The 20,754-nt window shown below is 59.9% G+C and overlaps 1 protein-coding gene across 1 annotated transcript; it reads right to left on the bottom strand.

Annotated features, from left to right (window-relative positions):
* Positions 1-2,237: 2,237 nt before the first annotated feature.
* Positions 2,238-18,988, bottom strand: PPP1R9B (protein phosphatase 1 regulatory subunit 9B). The gene is made up of 10 exons (XM_070394840.1): positions 17,090-18,988; positions 13,066-13,198; positions 11,505-11,625; positions 9,170-9,274; positions 8,025-8,160; positions 7,306-7,458; positions 7,128-7,181; positions 4,336-4,565; positions 3,943-4,039; positions 2,238-3,766 (listed from the first exon to the last, which is right to left on the bottom strand). The coding sequence occupies exons 1-10, from the start codon at positions 18,473-18,475 to the stop codon at positions 3,713-3,715; spliced, it is 2,469 nt and encodes an 822-aa protein (XP_070250941.1). The 5' UTR covers positions 18,476-18,988; the 3' UTR covers positions 2,238-3,712.
* Between the last annotated feature and the right edge of the window lie 1,766 nt (positions 18,989-20,754).

Raw genomic sequence — 20,754 nt, 5'->3', positions numbered from 1 at the left:
TTGGGAGGTGCCAGGCACTGTACTAAGCATTTTTCTCGGATTAAAAATGAGGCAGGTGTTCCTATTACTCTCCATTTAAAGAGGAGAAAACAGAGACTTGGAAGAATGAAAGTGGCTTAAGAGCAGGAGGTGAGGTCCAGAGCTCAGGGGACAGGGCTGTGGTCTGTAGGAACAGAGCTCCCCAATGGCCAGTGTCTCTGCCATCTCAGGTCTCTGAGGGGCTGTGAGAGGTGGCATGTTGAGCCAGGATGGTCTTGGTGAGGACAAAATTAATACTTTAGGGGCTAAAGGAGATCTGCAGGAGTTTGGGAGAGTCTCTGGGTGTCTTTAGAATCTGCTGGCAGCCATGGGGTGCTGGCTGGCTTGTGATGGGGGAGGTGGTGGTGACTTTGGTGACAGCCTATTTATTGTCCGGGGTCTTTATGGATGTGACTTGCAGGCATCTGGTGAGATCCGGGTGGGAGGCTGGAGTAGGGCGATTGATTATATGATCCCTGTAGGGATGGGTATGTAATGTCAGTGCTGGGGTGAGGAGCAGGTTCTGTGGGAGGGTGTCTGCTAGACCATGGGACCTGGAAGGATCCCTATTCCTAGTGATGCCTATGCTTCTGGGAGTTAAGAAAACCTTTATCTGATTTCCCTCCCCAATGGCAAGTGTTGGAGTTGCCCCAAAACTACCCAACCTCCTAAGACTGGGCAGGTGACAGGGTGGGCTGAGGAAATAAGCCTCATATAGGCCTGCCCATAGCCCCTTGGCACAGAGCCCCAAACATGGACGTAGCTCATGGGCAAGTCACATCTCAGGCCTGAGAATCTCTCTCAGCAAAGCCACACACAGCACCCTCAGCCACACACCACACTCAGGCTTAGATGTGGCGGCGGCGGGGGGGGGGGGGGGGGGGGGGGGGGGGGGGAACTACTTCGCCCACCTTTTGTAACATACCGTGTGCAGGCCTCTAGGACCCAGGACAGATGAGCAGCAGGATCCCGCGCTGGATGCTCAACCCGTCAGAAGAAGCCCTCACAACCCCCATGTCTCCCTCCCCACTCAGGTCCAGCGCTTCACTTCTTGGCTATGTTTCCTGAGCAGGGCCTCAGTGAACTCTAACTCTGGATCCAGCACCTATGACCTTGTGGTTTGACCCTGGGATTCAGCCACCTAGAGATCTTGCCAGAAGATTTCCAAGAATGATCCACTTGGAGATGATGCCTTGAGAGGCATGGTCATCATCCCCAGGTTTCCAGGTGACCCTCGGGTGGGTGGCAGGACTGGATGGGCCCTATGTGGCCCTGAGGTGAACTAGGTCTGAGAAAGCAAGCTATGGGAAGCCAGGATCTGGCTTGACGTGAGTGAAACGTGTGTGATAGAGCCATCGGCAAGGGTGCTTCAGGAGCAGACTGCCACTGCGGCCACTCTCTCAGGTGTTCCGGACCCACCAAGGTGACCTTGAAGGGCCCTGATGTTGGAACTTGCATTTTGTAGGGCAAAGGGAGATGTGAGACTCTCCTTGGGGGGTCAGGCCACTGAACACAGGTGCCTTGTGCTTTAGTTTTCACACATACACACCAGTGCCCCGAGCGAGGAGGGGCTGCCGCTGGAAATGGCCGCAATGGGCCCTCTTCCCCCTGCTCTCACCTCTTTGGGACTTCGCCAAGGTTGGTCCCTGGAACCCTGGCATTTGGACTCCCAGGCCCATTCATATTAGAGCTGGGGAGTTAGCAACCAGACCTGCTGGCACAGAGCAGGGGGCTTAGACTAAGGCCTCTCCAGTGGGCCCCCAGAGGGGTTCTCTAGGACCCTGGGGTCAAAACTGCTCTGACATGTCACCTCCCACCCCCAGCTGCCACCTCCTGGAAACCTCAGATTCTTCAGGGTGCCTTGTGAGAGCAGGGCCTGGGTATCCCCATCAGGTTAGAGGGTTTCTCCAGGAGGGACTTGGGGTTCATCTGACCCTATCTAACCCATCCTGGAATTCCATCAGCGCCTTGTAAAAGAGGAAGGGGGTGCACCTAAGGAACTCTCTAGAAACCCAGCTTTGCCCAGTTGGAATGGATAAAAAAGCATGTGTGCTGATGGGGCAATAGTAGCAGAGAGGGAGTGCCTGGGAACCAGGGCTTTCCTTAGAAAGGTACTCGGGAACAGAGCAGCACTGGTGGTGGGAGACCACTGGGCAAGACTGGCATCCCTGTCCTCCCTCCATCACCCTCCCGTGAATCAAGAAACCAGGCAGCGAGGCTCTGGGGGCTGCGTTTATGGGGACAACCTGACAGAGGGCATGGTCCGTACAAAACCGGAAACAATACATACATATATATATTATATACAGAGATGCAGTCCTGTAGAGGGCGGGATGGGGACGACACTGGCCAGAGAAACCAGAAGCGCCTGCGGCCCCACCTGCCTGGCCCCACCCCCTCCGTCTGCGAGGGCATAGGTGAAGTGCATGGGCCGGGCCACTGAGACAGCCAGCTCTTTCAGGGGTAGGGAAACGTCTGGAAACAGGGGAGAGGGAAGAAATACTGATCGATGGCATGGTCTATTTATAGGGGATGAGGAGAAGCCAAAAACCCAGGCTGGGGCAGGGGCATCAGGGAGGGGCAAAATGAGAGATGGATTCTGAAAGGGGAGGGGGACCTGAGAGGGTCCTCAGCTCCCTTGGTCCAAGCCCCAATTTGGGGTTAAAGTGAGGAAACGAGTCAATTTCACTTAGAAAGCAGGCTGTCAGCAGGGCAGCCCTGGTCTCCAAAAAGTTTAGTAAAATGTTGCCCTCCAGTCAAAACATTGGAAGGGTGTGGGTGTGGGTGGGTGAGGCTGAATCTCTGGTGTTAGTACAAGGCTTCCATGTGTGGCCCTGGGCAGGGCAGGGCCTGGCTCTCAGTAAGAAATGTTTCTCTTGCCTAAGAGCAGGTCTCTGCAGCCAGCCCCCAAGCTGATTTCCTCTCATCCCCCAGAATTCCCAGGGTTGGACAGGAAACGACCCGAGAGGCCACAGAACAGTTCCAGGAAGAGGTTATGGCTATTTGGCACCAGGGAAGGGCAGGTGGGAGGCACAAGGAGAAACTGAGGGCTTCTGCCCCCTCTCCCTGCTCTTACTCCCCTTTTCCTGAAGGACACGGGACATCAGTGCAGGGCCAGGCCCAGCCTCTGGGCTCTGGGGTGGACTCAGTCCCTCCTGGGAGGGGAGACAGGAATGGGAGAAGGTGTGGAGGCAACCCCTTCCAGTAGGAGGATCAGAATGAAACAGAGACAGCACAATGATGGGGGCGGGGAGGGGCCAGAAAGGTAGAATCTCAAGTCAAGGAGCCCTGTGGGCAGGGAGCAGCCTCCAGGTGGTGAAATGCTGGGAGAGCCCTCAGCCCCATTCCAGTCCAGAGACAAAGGCTGGAGGTTGTAAAGTCTGGCAGTTTGGTCTGCAGGTCCTTGTGTCCATCCACCACCCAGGCCAGCCCTCAGCATCCCTCGGCCTCTGTGCCTCAGCCCCATGAAGTAAGAAGGAGGCCATCCGTCCAGCCACCTCTGTCTGCCCGGGGCCACCATAATGGGGCCTGTGATATGGGCCCTCTGGTCCCTGAAGCTGGGGGAGGTGGGGCAGAGGGGTGGGGGAGTCGGGGCACCTGTCCCCAGGCTGGTAGGGGGTGGGGTGAAATATTGAGGACGGGAGGGAGGACAATGGGAGGGGTTAGTTATTGTCTGGTCAAGGAAAGATTCCTGCTAAGTAGAATTGGAATTCCTCAGTGTTTGCAGGTTTCCTTCCAGTTCTGAGATCTGGAAAACAAAGGGGAGAGGGGGTCAGGCATGGGCCCCACTCCTTGTGTCCACTGGTGGGGACATGGCCCTGAGCTCTCAGCCAGCAGCATGACTGAGATCCAGAGCGGGTGCCCAATGGGGGCTTCCCTGCCGTTACCTCCACAAGGCCCGCCCCCAGGGCACCCTGGGCCTACCTTGTCCAGGAGTTTGTCCATCTCCTCCTTCCTGGCCAGCTCCGACTCCTCCAGAACCCGGCGCTGTGCCGTCTCCTTTTTCAGGAACTCGATCTCCCTGGTGGTCAGCGGGGGACAGATGGTGGTAAGGGTGTGTGGCCTGGCTTCCACCCAGGAAGTGTCAGGGTTCTCAATCCTATCCTCTGCTCTACTGGGCAGCTCTGCCCTCTCCCTGTTCTCAGGTCAGGGAGGCCGAGGTGTTCCCAAAGCCTCTGGGGTCTGGTCGTCATTCGGGGCCCAGGTACCCCCACCACGGGCTCTCCAACCTTCTATGCTCCTCACCTCCCTGCTCAGCTGGGGATGGGGAAGGACTGCGAGAAAGGCCCCTCAGTGCCCCAGGCCCCGGCCACGTACTTCTGCTGGTAGTCCTTGATGAGGCGCTTGGCCTTGCTGTACTTGCGCTCCAGGGCCTGGTACTGGGCCTGGGTCTCCCGCAGGTGCTCATCCACAGCTTGGCACAGACTCTGGGCCTCACCCCAGTAGCCCTCCAGCTTCTCCATGCGCTCCTTGTTCTCTTCCACACTCTGCTCCAGCTGGGCCTTCTCCACCCGCCACCGCCCCTTCTCCTGCTCCAGGCTCTGCAGCTGAGAGGAAGGATGGCCCTGGGTTGGTGGGGGCCCGAGGGAGCCCAGGAGCACCCCCATCTTTCACTGGGCCAGAACCTCTGGATGATTCTGCAGATATGGAGCCCACTGCCCCCTAACTACTGACTCTTACTTGGCTGAACCTGAGACCTGAAACCGGAGAAGGAAGAGGTGGGACCTCGGCCTCAGAGCTCCCAGCTGGAGTCCCTGCTCCCAGAAGGCAGGGGACCTGGGTTAGTCACTGATTAGCTCTGTGACTTGGGGCAAGGCAACTTCTGTCTTAAGTCTCAGTCTTCTAATCTGTAAAATGGGAGTGATGTTTGCCTTGCCACGCTCACAAGGGCTACCGTGAGGTGGTAGATGTGAGAACGGAGCAGGGAAAAGTCACCACTACGCTCTGTCCCCTCTGCACCTCTGGCCTCCTGACCAGTCCCTGCTTCTGTGGCTTCTTGAACAATCCTGGCCCCTCTCCCAGCTCGCAGGCTATGCCAGTGCAGACCCCCGTCCCCAACGGCTCAGTCTTGGAGCCTCTGTTCTCTCTCTCACCTCCCACACCCCATTTGTGCACTCGGAGCCCTGAGTCCTGAGCTCCAGCCCAACATCACTTCCAACTCCTCAGGCACCAGGCCCCCACTCCGACCCCAAAGGTATTCCTCCTTTCTATCCAGCATACCTCTGTTCAAAGGTGCCGTCCTCTCTGTCACCCCAGTGCTCAGCCTCAAGCCCCTGCCTGCCCCTCCAACCTTATTGGCTGCAAATGCCACTTGCTCTCTAGGCCCCAGCCACACAGGCCTTCCTGCAGATCCTCAGGCTTGCCAGGCTCCCTCCTGGCACACGGCGTTTGCCTGTGCTGTGCCCTCTGCCTCCCCCTTGCCTCATCATTTCCCACTGGCTCACCCTTGGGCGCTCTGCTCAGAGTGTCACCTCCCCAGAGAAGTCTCCTGGAGCACCTCCAACAGCACAGCCCACCCCCCACCCCCATCAGGTCCTGCTGCTCTTAAGAGCTCATAACCCTGTCCTCTCCCACAAAGCCCATGTCCGTCTGTAACGATACAGTCATGGGTGCGCAGACTCGGAGCTGCAAAGGGGCAAGGACCAAATCTGCTTCTGCCTATCACAGGGACTGGAATAGTGCGGGCAGCCAGGAGGCAGCCAGCAAATGTTTACTGACTGAAAGCATGAACAGGCCTTGGACTTACCCTGCCCCTTAATGCTCTGCACCCACCCAGGAACCTGGCCTGCCATCTCCACCTCAGAAATGCAGCTCCAACCCAGCCTTCCCTTCCGCACCCTCTGCCGTACGCTGGGCAGCTCTGGCCTGCACCCGCCTCCTAAGTTTGCTGGCCTCCAAGTCCTGCCCACCTACTCTTGTGTCCTCCCACTTCACAGGCAGTGATCTTCCTCCTTACGGCCCCCAGGTGGCCACAGGTCCAAGGCTAGGGTCCTTCGGGGGAAGTCAGGACACTGCAGCTATGCCCACCCTGGCAGCCAGCTCTGCTCCTACATCTCCCACAGCAACGGCTGCTACAGCCCACGGCCTCCTCCGAAGCCAGCCTCCGAGCTCAAACTTGTCTCCTGCCAGCAAGCATCTAACCCCCTCTCCTTTCTCCATGCACAGTGGGTGTAAACCCACATGTGGGCGTGCACACGTGTGCCTCGGTGTACCGTGTCAACATGGCTGTGTACCCCTGCTTCTCCCCACGGGAGTTGGAACTCCTAATGTCCTGGCCCAGCAGGGGCCCAATACAAGTTTTTCATCTGGAGTCTGTGCATCTCCATGCCTGCAAGAGTTAGCACCCAACATGCTTGTGTGGGTGTCTGTGCGCGGTGCATACATGTGACTGTGGATGTCACGTGTGTGTCACCATCTGGGAGTGTTAGCATCAGCACCTCGTGAGAAGGCACATGTCCTGTGACACCCCTCCTGCGCGATGGCCATGCCTGTGTGTCTTAGATCAGAGCAATGCAGAGGGAGTCTACACATCCAGGGCGATGCACGTGTGAAGCCTAAGTCCAGCATCTCCGTGTTCTGCCTGCACAGAGTAGGTGTCTGGTGCATGGCTCTGTGGGTACTGTGTGCCTGGGGTCCAGGCTGGCATGTGCCTGTGAGTATCTCTGGGCAGTTTGCATCTATCACTGGCCCTGTGTGTAGAGGACTCACGTGGGACAGCATGGACGTGAAGACATCTAGGATGTAAGTCAGTGTGCTTTGGGATACTAGCTCATTGTGCAGCCTTTTATTGAGCACCTATCATGTGTCAGGCACTGCACTAAGGACTTTCCCTGGATTATCCACTTAAACCTCACAAGGATCCTATGGTATTGGCACTATTATTACCCCATTTTATAGATGAGAAGACTGAGGCACTGAGCAGTAAGTGAATGGTGGACAGACGCATCCAGAGCTCGAGTTCTTTACCCTGCCCTCCCTTCCCTGAGGACAGCTTGCCCTATACGTGCTTGTGGGTAGAGGAAGGTAGGCAAGTGTCAGTGTGCAGGTGTGAGGGCGAGGGGGGGGGGGGATCAGACCCTGTTCCTCCCCGCTCCACACACTCCCCTCACCTTTCTTTTCAGCTGCTGTATCTCTGCCTCAGTCACAGCATGCTTGATCTGGAGCTGCAGGGGAGAGGGGCAGGTGATCAGTTCACGGGGCCGGGGGGCGGGGGGTTGGCAGAGCTGCAGGTGGGATGTTGCCCACCTTATCTTCCCCCCTCCCCAACCCAGGACCCCCTCTTCCCACCTCCTTGAACTTGTGCACCAGCTTCTCGGGCTCCATGTCCACAGGGGACAAGGCATCCTCGTTCTCTGCCAACTCGAACACCTCGATGGCCATCTCGCCACCTGGGAACGTGGGGCTCAGCTCCTCCTCCTCGTCAGTGGCGTACTCTCCGGTCTGTGAAGGAGAGAGGAGGCTGTGCGCCCTGCCCATCTCAGCCTTCCTCAGGCCTGACAGCCGGGCTCAGACTGGCAATAGTCAGGCCATGTCAAACTGGGAGCCCCTTAGGGGGTCTGGTTCATGTTACCCCCATCAGACTGGGGCCATGGTTTGTGTCTTCCCTGAAGGCATGGGCAATCCCCCCATAAGACCCCTGAAGAGACAGCCTGTTTCGAGGGGTCCCCTGAGGTCTGGAGCTGTCTCCTTCCTCAGATTATGTCCCCTGGGGTTAGGGGCTGTGCTGTCCCCTCAGAGTGGGGGCTCTTTGAAGAACTCTATTTTCCTCGTGGGACCAGGAAGCCTCTCTGAAGAAAGAGGGTGTGACTCCTCCATCAGGGTTCCGGGAGGAAAGGTCTGCATCACCTCCCTCAGGGGGGGGGGGGGGGGGGCTCCCCTAGGACAAGGAATGGTGCTCTGGGCTTCTTCACAAGGCCTGGGAAAGCGGTGGAGGCAGAGGATGTCTGTAAAGCTCCATCCGGCCACCAGGGGGCGATGCCGCTGGCAGCCAGGCCAGGAGTCCCTACCTCCTCATCGTCCTCCCCATACTGGGCGTATCTCTGCTCCATCATCTCTCGCTGCCATCGCTCCTGTTCCAGGGTCTGCTGAATGAGCTGAGCCACCTCGCTCTGCTCACCGGGCCGCTCCCGGCCAATCATAAACCTGCAGGGACACCAGTGTCATTCCTTTTGCCTCTGCCCTCAGCTGGGTTAACGGCACCATCCTCCCCGCTGGTGCTCCTCTCTCCACACGCAGGCCCTCCCAGGGGAGGTGAAATGAGAGGGCTGAGTCCAGAGGCTGCAGAATGTTAATAATGAATGGGGGAGCCGGGGGCCCCTATTGAGTTTCCTTCCCAGGAGAGGCAAAGGCCCACTGGCCAGTTTGGGGGGAGGGGTGATGCCAGCCAAACTTCAGTCTGGGCTGCAGGGGACGTGAGTTCAGGAGCTGCCAGTGTAGGGGCTCTGACCCCACCATGTGGGAGGAAACGAGGCAGTAGATGGCGAATCTGAACCACCCCGGCCGGGCAGGGGCTGTGGAGGGGTGTCTTGTACTGGTATAGGCTCCAAGGCCCTGAGCTTCAGGAAGGGGCGGGATGATGGTGACTGGAGATTAGGATGGAGAGGAAATAGTGGAACTTCCAGACACCAGCCCCTCCTCTCCGTGGCCACCCACATCCTGTTTCTCTCCACCACCCTTTCCTGGGGGCAGTGCCCCTCTTGGAGGGGGCAGGGAGTGATCCCTGAATGTTTTGCCAGAGAGGGACACAGGGAGCTTCTAGCACAGTCCCCTTAATTGACAGGCTCAGGGAGAAAAGTCCTTCCAGGCTGCATGGCATTCTCCCTGTACATCTTGGTTTTTCAATGAATGAGTCTGGACAGGCAGGGGGAAGAATGAACCCAAGGAGCCACTTTGGAGGTGCGGTGGAGAGCAGGCCTTGAAGCCCGAGTGCTGGTGGCCAGCAGCGGTCACAGGCTCAGGATGGGAAGGTAGGCTTGAGGCAAGGGATATGGGCACAGCAATTCCTTCGGGCAGGGACCCAGTGGGACCTCCTCTGTAAGTTGGGTCACGCAGAATCTTAACTGTGTGTGGGCAAATGGGCAGAGTGGCCGGATGAAGGCCGAGCCTCCTGCCTGCTCCCAGTCCCCACCTACCCCACCCGCCCGGCCCTCACCGCACGCGGCCCTTGGTGTTCCGGAGCACGGAGGCTGCAAAGCTCTGGGTCACTCCCACCAGACTGGTTCCGTCCACCTCCACCAGGAGGTCGTTCACCTGGATCCTAGGGGAGGTGACACTGGTTAGGGCATCATGAGGGGACCTGTGGAGCTGGGGTAGAGGTGGCCCCTTCCCATTAGAAACTCAAGGCTCAGTCCCCACAGGGACCTGGTACTTTGTCTACCTGCATAAAATGCATGAGGCCTGAGGCTCAGGTATCAGCCAGACCCACCTGTGTGGGCAGGGAGACCTGAGCAAGCAAAGCACATAGGTGTCCAGGACCAGGAGCAGCATCAAGCTCCCTTCCCATGACAATCACACCCGTGTCTCCTCCTGCATCACACCTGACAGAGCAGTGTGACATCCACCAGAGATCACAACCGCCATGCACAGTGGCAAGGCCCACAGCCCTCTCACACAGACACGTCCTCACAGACCTGGTCTGAAGATTTCCTTCCAAATGAAGATTTCCTTCCTGCCTCACACACTCATGTTCACACTCTGTACCACAGGGTCCTCTCACCCTGACACTGGTGCACAACCCCCAACAGTCCAGCTGTGCATCTGAATGAAGCCTGTTCTCCTCACAAGGAGAGAGATGGGGGTGGTCCAGCATGGCCTGCTGAGAGGGATGGAATGAGGGGACCTCCCTCGAGCCCCAAGCCTTCTCACAGGGCTCCAATGCGGAAAGGGAGGATGCGGCCTATTGTAAACACTTCACATGCCTCACATGTGGGTACGAGCCTGTGGACACTCTCTCACATGCACACACACTCCCCAAACTGCCAACCAGGAAGGGTTCTGGAAAGTCCCGATGAGGAGGTAAGTGAAAGAGCAGGGACTATCATCTTCCTCTTCTCGGTCCCTCCCCCCATGCCACCTGGGTTGCAGTGGGCAAAAGGCCTCTGATGGAGGCAACCCCACCTCTAGCAACATGACCCCAAAGTCATTAGCCCTCACAGGGATACCCACTCACCTCTGTCACATGAAAGGGGTCTGCGTTGGAGGTACCACCACAAGGCACCCTTGATGTCAACCTCCCACTTAAAACCCTGGGGTGCCCTGAGCCCTTCCCACTTCCCTGCTGCAAGACACATACAGTGGAACTGTCTACAGAAGGGTCACTGGGCTTCCCAGGACTCCAGGAGGTCCTTCCAGAACCTTCTGACCCACAGATATCCCCTCTAGCTCAGATATCAAAACACAGGCACACATGACACACGGAAGGAGCAGTTTCCTCTGCAGACACATCTGCACCGTCTTTCTAGCCACACCACACACCTGGATCCCCTCTGTTCTCTAGGCTCCAGCCATAACTGCCAGCTTTTGGTCCCCTGCCTGCACCTAATACTCCTTTTTAGCCTAGTTAACTTCTGCTCATCCTTCAGGTCTCAGCTGCAATGCCACTTCCTCCAAGAAGCCTTCTCTGATACCCAGAGAGATCAAGCCCCTCCCCCCCTTTTTTTATTCAGGGCTGATGATTAGATTTTATTTACAATTTGCATCCTACATTTTTTTTTTTTTTTTTTACATCCTACATTTTGTCACTGGACATATCCCCACGTTGCTCATTGTAAACAAAGTATCTCAACAGGAGGGAAGCACCATACTCTATCTAGGCATGCTGCTGCTATACAGACATGACTTTTTATTTTTCTATAGATACTGTGATGGGCATCTTCATGCAGAAAGCCTTTCTGCATTTAGGATTACTTCCTTAAGGTTTTGGTAAATATTGCCAAATTGTTTTCCCAAAGAGGGTGTACCAGCTACACTTGGGCAGTTGTATTGAGCTGCCTGGTACCAAAGGAAATTTAAGGTTGTAGGCTCACTTGGGTGGGAGGTCAAGCCCTCCTTTTTATGCCTTCATGGTGCCCTGTATTTTTCCTCCATTTCACCATTTTCTGTGTCCACGTGAATGTCTGCCTCACCACACCGCACCACACCACACCACACCACATGATTCCTAAGGGCAAGTATCTCATCGCTGACTCCCCGGGGCCTGGCACCGGCCCCAGGACAGAGTCAGGAATTAGATATTTGAGGAATGAAGGAGGGAATGCTCAAACATACTCCACCAGGCACAAAGTCTCCATGCTCATGCTCTCCCTACCATGGCCCCCCACACACTCAGACACCCAAAACCAGCCCTCGTCTTCAGCCTCCCCTAGAATGCAAGTTCATGCTGTGGCCCCAGGCCTCGACCAGCACCTGGCACAGTTTTGCTCCACCACCATCTGAGCCCTACCTGGCTCAGTGACCCACCCACAGAGGACGAGAGGGAGAGGCGGTACCTGCCATCCCGATGGGCTGCACCGCCCTCAGTCACAGTCTTGACGAAGATGCCCAGCTTCTCCAGGCCCATGTCTGCCCCGGCCCCCATGCCGATGATGCTGATGCCCAAGCCCTCGGAGTCTGTGGAGCAGAGGGCAGTGAGATAGTGGGAGGCCATGGAGAAGGGGGAGCAAGGAGGTCTAGCTCAGGGTTTGCAGGGGACAACGTGAGAGATGCACCCCATCCCCAGCCCTCACTCTGGGGCATGGTCCCCCTCCACGCTTAGGAGTGTCCCACAACTGGGGAAGGGATGCAGATTTGTCCACCCCGTCTTTGCCAAGTCGACTAGGACGCTCTTGGGTCACTCCCTGCCCTCTGTCCACCCACAGAATGGATGGGCAGCAGGGCCTGCTGAGGGTGACCCACGTGGGTGGGCCAGAGGCTACTGTGTGCACAGGAGGGTATGTGGGGGATGCGGATGGAGTCGGGAGGCAGCAATGGGCTCACTCTTTAAGCAATCTCATCCAAACTCACAGCTTCAAAGACTTCCCGCTCTTCTCTCCCAGCTGCACCGCCCCTCCCGTGGGCCTCTGACATCCCAACTCCGGTCTTCCCCCACAAACTGGCTCTTCCTGTCTGCCACTCCCTCATGGGGCCTGGGAGTCCCCTGGATTCCTCCCTCCCTCTCACAGCCAAACCACCACCAGACCCCGCCGATCTGCCTCCCCAGGACCTCTCAGGTCACCCACTTCCCTCCCGCACGGCCACCATCTTGTCCACACCAGTGGTCCTAGGATCCTTCTCCCCAAAGCACAGCCTGGAGTGGTCTTTCTTTTTGAATCCTCACCTGAGGATATTTTCCATTTGATTTTTAGAGAGAGTGGAAGAGAGAGGAAAAGACAGAGAAAAATATCGATGTGAGAGGAACACATCAATTGGTTGCACCTGGGCCGGGGAGGAGGTACGTGCTCTTGACTGGAATCAAACCCAGGACCCTTAGGTCTGCAGGCTGATGCTCTACCCACTGAGCCAAACCGGCTAGGGCCTGGAGAGGTCTTTCTAGAATACCTCTCCCACACCAGTCCATCGTAGGGAAAAGACAGTGTCCTTCACATGGTCTTGAGGCCTTGCTTGCACACCCTTCTTCCCCTCACTGTCCAAATCCAGCCAAGCCCGCCGTCTCTCTTCCCCAAAAACTCCCCTGAACTCGTTTTCAGAGCCCAACTCAAACATCACTTCCTTGGGGAACCCCCATCCCAAGTCTGGTCAGGTCTCCTGTAAAACGTGTCATTTCAGCCCCTCCGTGCCTCCCCAGCACCTATCACAGTGCCTAAGGGCGTAGTTAGATGTGACTGTCCCACCATGTCTGCCGCCCCTTAGGTCTCCCCATGTCTGGCAACACACAGCCCAGGACAGCCCACACCGTGCCCTCGGGAGCCTGGCAACTGAAGGAGCACACAGAACTGGTGGTGGGAGCCTGGGCTAGACTGGAGTCCGTGTGGCTGTGGGTTGCTGACAGGGGCCCCGGGCAGAAGCTGGCACCGGAGAGGAGACCCACGTGGCCTGGCCCTGGCCTCTCACCCTTCTCCAGCTCCACAGGGAACAGCTCCAACCGCTCCACCCGCTTCTCCAGCTCATACTCCGCAGAGGCCGCCATGGGGTCCACGTCCTCGTTGCGACGATCGTAGTCCTCGTTGGAGTAGGTGCTGAACACCTGGGGAGGGGGACATGTGTCAGAGGGCAAGGGCAGAACTGGCTTGGGGAGGCCAAGAGGGCAGGCTATGCCACCCACCGATGCTCCCCTCCTACCAGAGGCCTCCTCCACCCCCTAGACAGGTTAAGGTCTCCCCCAGCCCATGATCAGCCCAGCTTGGAGTGAAGGCCCTTCTAGTTCTGGAGTCCATGGGAGAGAAAGGGCCACAGCCTCGCCCAGTCCACACCATGATTCTCTTCTGCAGCCTCAACAGTGTAAGCATGGCCCACAGGAGAGGAAAGAAAGGGCCATGCTGGAGAAACTGCCCGACTCAGGTCCCCAGGTCAGAGAACGACCAACAGACAGGGGCAAACAGCGAGTAAGAGATGAGGGAGAGCCAGACCAGGCGAGGGCAGGTACAGACATGGACACAGGGGACAGGATAGCAGAAGGAACAGGCTGAGCAGGCGAGGGAAAGAGGCGGAGGGGAGAAAGAATGGAGATGCTGGAGGATGCCAGATGGGGAGAGAGGAGGGAGCGGTGTGAGACGCGGGGAGGGGGAGGGGAGCAGGAGACACAGAGATGGAGAGGACAGGGCTGACCTGAACCTGAAGTTGAGGCCAGGGTGGGGGAGGGAGGCAGGAAGGACCACCTCCACCCTCATGGGGGAAGGGCAGGCCCTCCACCTAAGGTGCCCCTCAGATGGCAGGAGCAGAGAGAACACCTATGGCCTTGCCTGTGGGCCGCAGTCTCCCTCCAGGACCACCGCTCTCTGAGGCTGGCCCTGTCTCCAGTGCACCGGGCCTCGATGAGACAAGCAAACCCGGCCTTCGAGGTGGCCCCAAGGCCAGCTCAGCTCTGCCTTGTCCCCTGTGCCCCTCGGCTGTCTTCCTCTTCCCAAATCTCTCAGCACAAAGGGGGGGGGGGGTCCCCCAGCCCGACCCTCCTCCCAGGAACAGGAGAGAGGGCAGGGGCTGTGTGGGAGTGCCTGATTGTGGGCCCAGGCAGGGGAGCCCCCAGTGGGAGGTTAATGAGCACCATTTGGGGTACCATGACTTGTTCCTGCTTCACTGCCTGCAGCGACAGGTTGGCACCACTTGGCGCTTAGTGGGGGCGAGAATGGGTGGGAGCAGCTCTGTCAGATGACTGGGCCTGAGGCGCTGGAGTGGGGCCCTCTCCTCCAGTACAGTGTCCCGGGAGCACAGGGCAGGAGCAGCACTCTGGTGTCCCGGCTTTAGTTTGGGCTCCTGTGTCCATGCCCCCAAGCCCAGAGGCTCACTCCCAGGGGGAGCCTGGGAGCATGGCTGGGGAAGGGGAGCTATGTGGCCACTCAACTCATTGCCCTCAATTTCACAGCATCAGAGAAACTCAAGCTCAGGCCCTTGAAGCTCATCATCAATTGTGCAGCAGGCCGTTGGACTGCCCTCATGACACCTGGCCAGCAGCCTCCAAGCCCCCTGGAGGGAGGGCGACCCAGTCTGCACAGGTGCAAATGCCAGGTCCGCTGCCCTGGGTTAGTCGGGGGTAGGGCAGGATGAGACGGTGCCCAGCTGGGCTCTGGTGGCGGGTCGCCTGTGACTCTGTCCTCATTGCACACATGTCCCAGGCCCTAGGACAGGAGCTGGTGTGAGCTGAGACCGGGCAAACTGGGTTTGGCCCACTTTTGCCTCTGAGTCAGGGTCCCTTCATCACCATCTTTGTGGTGGCCTGGGTCACCAAGCCCCTCCCCCACGCAATCTCATAGTGTGTGTGCACACGAACACACACAGTGACCTCCAAAACACCCTCACAGCCTGCCCTGGGTTCTGCCCTCATCTTCTTTTCTCAGCCTATGAAGTCCTGCAGGAAACTCAGGCCTCAGGCTCAGAGGGCCCAGACCACCCCTCACGTTGCCCACCATGATGGGACCAGCCTCTCAGAGAGCCCTGGGCCCAGGTGACAATCTGGAACTGAGCTCTCTGTCCTCAGCAGAAGCCTCCACAAAGGCAATAACTGGGTCACCAGCGGGACACGAGGCCCTGGACTGAGTATCCATGCGGAGTGGGGGCAGGGAGAGGGGAAAACGGGGACCGCTGCCCAGGGTGGGGAGGAGGAAACCCCAGCAAGGTCACAAGTCAGACACAATAAGGCAGGACCACATGCCACCGGCTCCCACACTCAGGCAGCGGCAGTCACCAGGGAGTCGGGGAGCACTGCTCCAAATCATGCGCTATTTTTTAGCCCAAAATCAGGGTAAGGTGTCAAATATAGACAGTCAGAGACCCAGGTCCAAAAGACCAAATTCCACCTCTGAGGGGATCAGGCGGCTCAGAGAACTGGTGGGGGGCTGGGGGGTTTCCTGACTTCCTCAGTGCCCCCCACCCTTCCTTAGCATCCCAAGAAACCCCATAATCCTCAGTTCCCTCCAGGATCTCACGGCCTCAGGAGGGAAAGAGGGTTGAGAAAGGACTTTAAGGTCGTAGCTGGGGAAGGGACTGGCCTGGTGGGGATTGCACCTTTCAGGCCCCTCGATGAGAGGGCCAGAGGTTAAGATACTCTGACAAGTGAGAGGAAACTGGGCCAGCTTCAGTGTCCACCAGTCGTTATGGAAACTGCAAGCAAACAGATGAGGGTTTGACTCAGGAGGGGAGGGGCAGGGTCCAGGCCAAGAACAGTCCCGGAACCTGGCACCCCGAGCAGTGGACCTGGCCGCTGAAACAGGGGTGGTGAGAAAGGGCCATCTAGGCTGAATGTGCCAGTCAGAAGTGGGGGGTAGAAAAAAGGGGGAGGTGGCCTGAGGTTCTTGTCTCCCCAGGGGATGCCCCCTCCCCCACACCAGCACTGCTCTGAGGAGCTCAGGGCACTGGCACGGTCTACAAACAATCACCCTGCGTGGTGGTGCGGGTGAGGGGGCCAACTGAGACCTCCCAAAGGGGCAGTTCCCATCCCTGTCAGGGCACCCAGAGAACGTAGCCAAGAGCGTTTCGGGCCTGCCAAGGCCTTGGGAGCCTGTCCTATTGAGTAGCCAAGAGCAAAGGCATGCAGGCTGCTGCCAGGTCCCCCGGGGGGGGGGGGGGGGCGGTTCCCAGCCCCACCGCCTCCTCCCTGGCCAGCTGAAGGCCTAGCCCCCTCAAGGGCCACACCAAGTACCTATTCCCTGTGGCACCCAACACTTCCCCCTGGCCCACCCAGACCCCAAGAAAGAGGGCCCCAGCACTGGCCTTCCCCCACCCCCAGTCACATGACCCAAGCCCAGCTCACCCTCAAAGAACTGCTTCCCTCTTTCACTTCTGCAAAGCTGGGGTAGGGGCTACATACAAGACGAACGGAGTTAGGGCTATGGTCCCCTGTTCCTTAATTTTGGGGAGTTCCTGGCTCCTCCCTCCCACATTCTAAACAGCTCCTACACAGGGGGAGTCCAGAGGGTGTTTCCAAGCTCCCCTGCCCCCCTCCTGCCCAGAGCTGGGTAAGGACCAATATGGGGAGGCTCTCCTGGGCGGGCGAGCGAGAGCGAGCGCGCGCGCGCGCGCGCACACACACACACACACACACACACACACCACACACACACACACACACACACACACCCAAGCCTTTGCCTCTGGCACCTCTGTAGGAAGAATGACTGGGAATGGAAGGGAAAGCAGGTGCCCCAGGACCCTTGGTGGGACGGGGCAGGGAGGGGTGCGGCAGCAGACAGGCCAGGAGAACCTGAGGGCAGGTCCAGGCAGGCCATCCCTGTCTCAGGCCTGAAAGTCCTCCCCTTCTGACAAACAGCTGGCACTCCACCACGCCCCCTCCGGGTGGTAACTTCTGGGAAGGGGCTGAGTGGCAGGGGCTGACTCAGCCTGCCAAACTCCACGGGCGAAGTGGGGGCGACGGCGTGCACGTGGCAGGCAGGGGCGGCGCGGGGCGGGGAGGGGGGTCACTTACTTGGATGGGCGCCGTGCTGAAATGGATCTTCCGGCTGGGAATCGGGTCCTCTTCCTCCGACAGCCCCGGGATCTCCATGCACCCCGACTCGGGCTCATATGGGGGCTCCCCATCCTCGTCGTCGTCTTCATCGTCCTCCTCCAGGGCACTGCCCCCGGAGTCCTCCCCGAGCCCGCTGTAGGCGCTCACGTCCACCAAGTCCGCCTCGGAGAAGTCCTCCTTCTTGGACTCATCCGCCTCCTCCGGGGCCACCTCCGGGCCCCGGCCATTGCCCACCCCTCGCTCAGGCGCCCCCGCGGCCGCCGCCTCTTCCTCGGGGGCCCCCGGGGCCTTCTGCTCTTCGGGTGCGGGGCTGGCTGCGGCGGCCCGGGTGCTGCCATTCTCCAGGGCCGCGTGGACTGTCACCTCCGCCTGGATCACCTCCCCAGGCGCCGCCTCGGCCTCCGACTCCCCGCTCTCCTCCACCTCCACGGGCTTGATCTTGCGCACCTCCCGGGGCTTGGGGGGCGGCCGGGCGGGGGCCACTCGGTGCTGCGGGGGCTGCTGCCCGGCGGGGCCGCGCTCTTTCTCGGCGGGGGCATCCCCCGACGGGGCGGGCGGCGGCGGCGGCGGCTGGAACACCCGGGACCGCTTACTGACCAGCTTCGAGTTGACCGGGGGCGCCCCGGCGGCCGTGGCCCGGGGCGGCCCGGGCCCGCGGTGGGGGCCGGTCCTGGAGTCGGCCTTCTCGAAGACGGCGCTGAGCTGGCTGACCGTCGGCGACACGGCGTCGGCGTCCAGCTTGTCCAGGGCCTCGGTGCTGCCGTTGAAGCGCACCACGACGTCCAGCTTCCGGTCCTGCAGGCCGGCGCGCTCCTGCCGCAGCAGCCGCCGCGCCGCCGCCTCCTTGTCGCCGCCCGCGGCCGGGGCGCTCCGTTCGAACAGCTTCCGCGTCTCCTGCAGCCGGGACGGCGGGTGCGGCGGCGGCGCGGGCTGCGCGGAGGGCGCGGGCTTGGAGTCGAAGCGGCTCACGCGCTCGGACACGCTGGTGCCCAGCTTGAGCAGGGCGCTGTGGTCCACGTTCTCGTTCAGGCTGCTGGCCCTCGGCAGCGACAGGCGCACGCCGCGCTCGGGCGCCCGCGGAGCCTCGGTGGGGCCCGCGGCGGCGGCGGCGGCGGCGCCCACCGCCTCGCCCGGCGGCCCCGCCGTGGTGCCCATCTGCAGGAACATACTTTTGATGCGGTGGACGTTGGAGCCATATTTCTTGTGGTGGGCTGCCTTGGGGGCCTCGTCGGGCCCGGGCGCGTCGGGCGGCTTCAGCGCCTGGATGCCCGCCTCGTAGGCGCTGCGGTGCGGGGAGGCGCTCCGGAGGGGACCCCCGGGCCCCCGCGGCTCCGTCTTCATCATGATGGGGGGAGCCGGGTTCGCATGCCCCCGCTCCCCGCTCCCCCCCTCCGACAGGCGGCTGGCCAAGTCGGAACCACCGCCCCCTCCCCCCCAGAAAAGAAACCCCGAAAGGCCTTTTTATAGGCTCCCCCCAAAACCAAGCTGCCAAAGACAGTTAAGGCCGCTTAAAAAAAAAAAAAAGGAGAAAAAAAAATCTGCGAGCCCCGGTGTGGGTCGTCTCCGCCAATCAAGCTGCCCAAGACAGCCAGCCCCTCTTCCGAGCTCGAGCGGCCTGGTCCGGTCGCCCCCGACCCAAACCCAATCCGAAAAGCGGCGGCGGGGCCGGTGGGACCGCGCGCCCTGCCCGCGAAGCAGCGGCGGAGGCGCCGGCTCACATCGTCCGAGGCGGTGTCAGCGGGGCTGGCAGCCCGGGTGTCCCCCACCCCGGCCAGGGACCTTGGCTCTCGGGGGGCCCGGCACCCCGGTGCCCATGGCTGCTCGGCCGGCCCGGGCCGTTCCGCCGCCGCGCCACCCTCCCTCCCTCCCTCCCCCCCCGCGCCCCGAGCCTCGGTCTTTCTCTGGCTCAGCCCGAGCGGCGGCTGCCGGAGACCGAGCGGCTGCCCTTCTCGCCGCCGCCGCCGCCGGGGAACTGGCACCTCTGGGTCCTAGAGGGATCGGATTTCCGGGGCCGGCGCCTGTGAGCCCTCCCCTTCCCCTCCACTCCAACGCGTCCCCTCCCGATCCCACGCCGGCCGCACGCCGACAGCCTTCCGTTGACCCCAGGCCCTGGCCAGTCCGCTTAAACGCTTCCATCCCCACCTCTGACTGCGGCTTATCGCAGCCCACAGAACCGCACCCCCAGTCTATACTGGGGGGAGGCAACCCAACCGCAGTGGTCTCAGTGCCGCCCCTTTCCACCCCAAGTGAAGAGAGATCAGTAGGGAGGGGCAAAGGAGTATTTCCCTGAAGGTCTTTGAGCTCCCTGGCATGTTCAAGGCCATCAGCCTCAAAACCACTCTGGGATCCTAAATGTTTAAAAATGCAGATATGGGGGGCGGGGGGAGTCCCTCCCCAAACTTGGTGAAGTAGAAGCGCGGCAGCCTGCGCCAGGAGTCTGCATTTTAACAAGCTCCCACGGGGAGCCTGGGGCACCCACCCTCCAGGTGTGAAACCTTGGCCCCGTGTTGCTGGCCTCGTGGTGGTGGAGGAGGAAGGGGCTGGAGAGAGGAAATGGTCCTCCCGCCAGCGGGCCCTGTCCCTGGGGAAGTCTGAAGGGGCTGTCCTGTCACCGGCCTGCTCTGCACCCAGGCTGGAAGGGAGGGGGCAGGTCCCTGTCTTCATGCCCCTCCTAGGCCACCTTACTTCTCAAAAAGGAAGGCGTTTTGGAGGAACAATGCTGGAGGCCTGGGCCAACGCTTCCCCGGGTTCGGGTCTCTGCTCTAAAAGGATCCTGGCCACAGTGTGCGGGGAGGAAGGCCGGAGGGCGGCAGTGATCTGCGCATCCTCTGTCTTAGCACCCAGAAAGATGTTTTTTGTTTTTTGTTTTTAAATATATTTTATTGATTTTTTACAGAGAGGGAGGGGGACAGAGAGTTAGAAACATAGATAAGAGAGAAACAAAGTATCGATCAGCTACCTCCTGCACACCTCCCACTGGAGGAGGTGCCCCCAACTAAGGTACATGCCCCCGACCGGAATCGAACCTGAGCCAAACCGGTCAGGGCCAGAAAGATGTTTTGATGCTCCCTCACATCACCCCCCCCACCCTCACCACCCCCTCCCCACTTGCAAACAAGGGGCCTGGGGTTGGCCTCTACTCCCCTCCAGCCTCCAGGGCCTGGGAGAGGAAGTCCGCCCTCTAACCGTGACAGGCCCAGATGCACTGCTTCACTCCACAGATCCCAGAAAACGAGGAGCATTGTGGAGCCTAGGACCCAGAGAACAACTCAGGCACAAAGCCTCCCCCCACTCCCAGCTGCTTCCTGCATCTCGGGCCTTCCTGCGGCCTCCTCCCCCGCCCTCTTCCCTTCCATCCTCTTCCTCCTCTTCCCAATCCCCCCCTCCCCCTTGCCTAGAAGGGCTGTCAAAGGGAGCCTTTCCGCCCCTGCGCCGTAGGTGTGTGTGCGAGGGTTTTGCGGGATGGAAACCGGTTAGCACGTGTGCAGGAGCGTGGGGGATGGGGTGTGGGAAGCCGCCTGGGAACCCTGGATATCGGGACAGGGAGGGGCCAGGAACCGCAGGGCTGGACCCTGAGGCTGGGGAGCCTCGGACTAAGTGAGAAGGAAGATTTGGGTCCCGAG

Source organism: Myotis yumanensis, unplaced genomic scaffold (assembly GCF_028538775.1).
Source record: "Myotis yumanensis isolate MYYU_CA2020_CCGP unplaced genomic scaffold, mMyoYum1.0.hap1 SCAF_16, whole genome shotgun sequence".
NCBI classification, from domain to species: domain Eukaryota; kingdom Metazoa; phylum Chordata; class Mammalia; order Chiroptera; family Vespertilionidae; genus Myotis; species Myotis yumanensis.
Note: the sequence above shows the minus strand (reverse complement) of the source record. Positions and strands in the feature narration are given on the sequence as shown.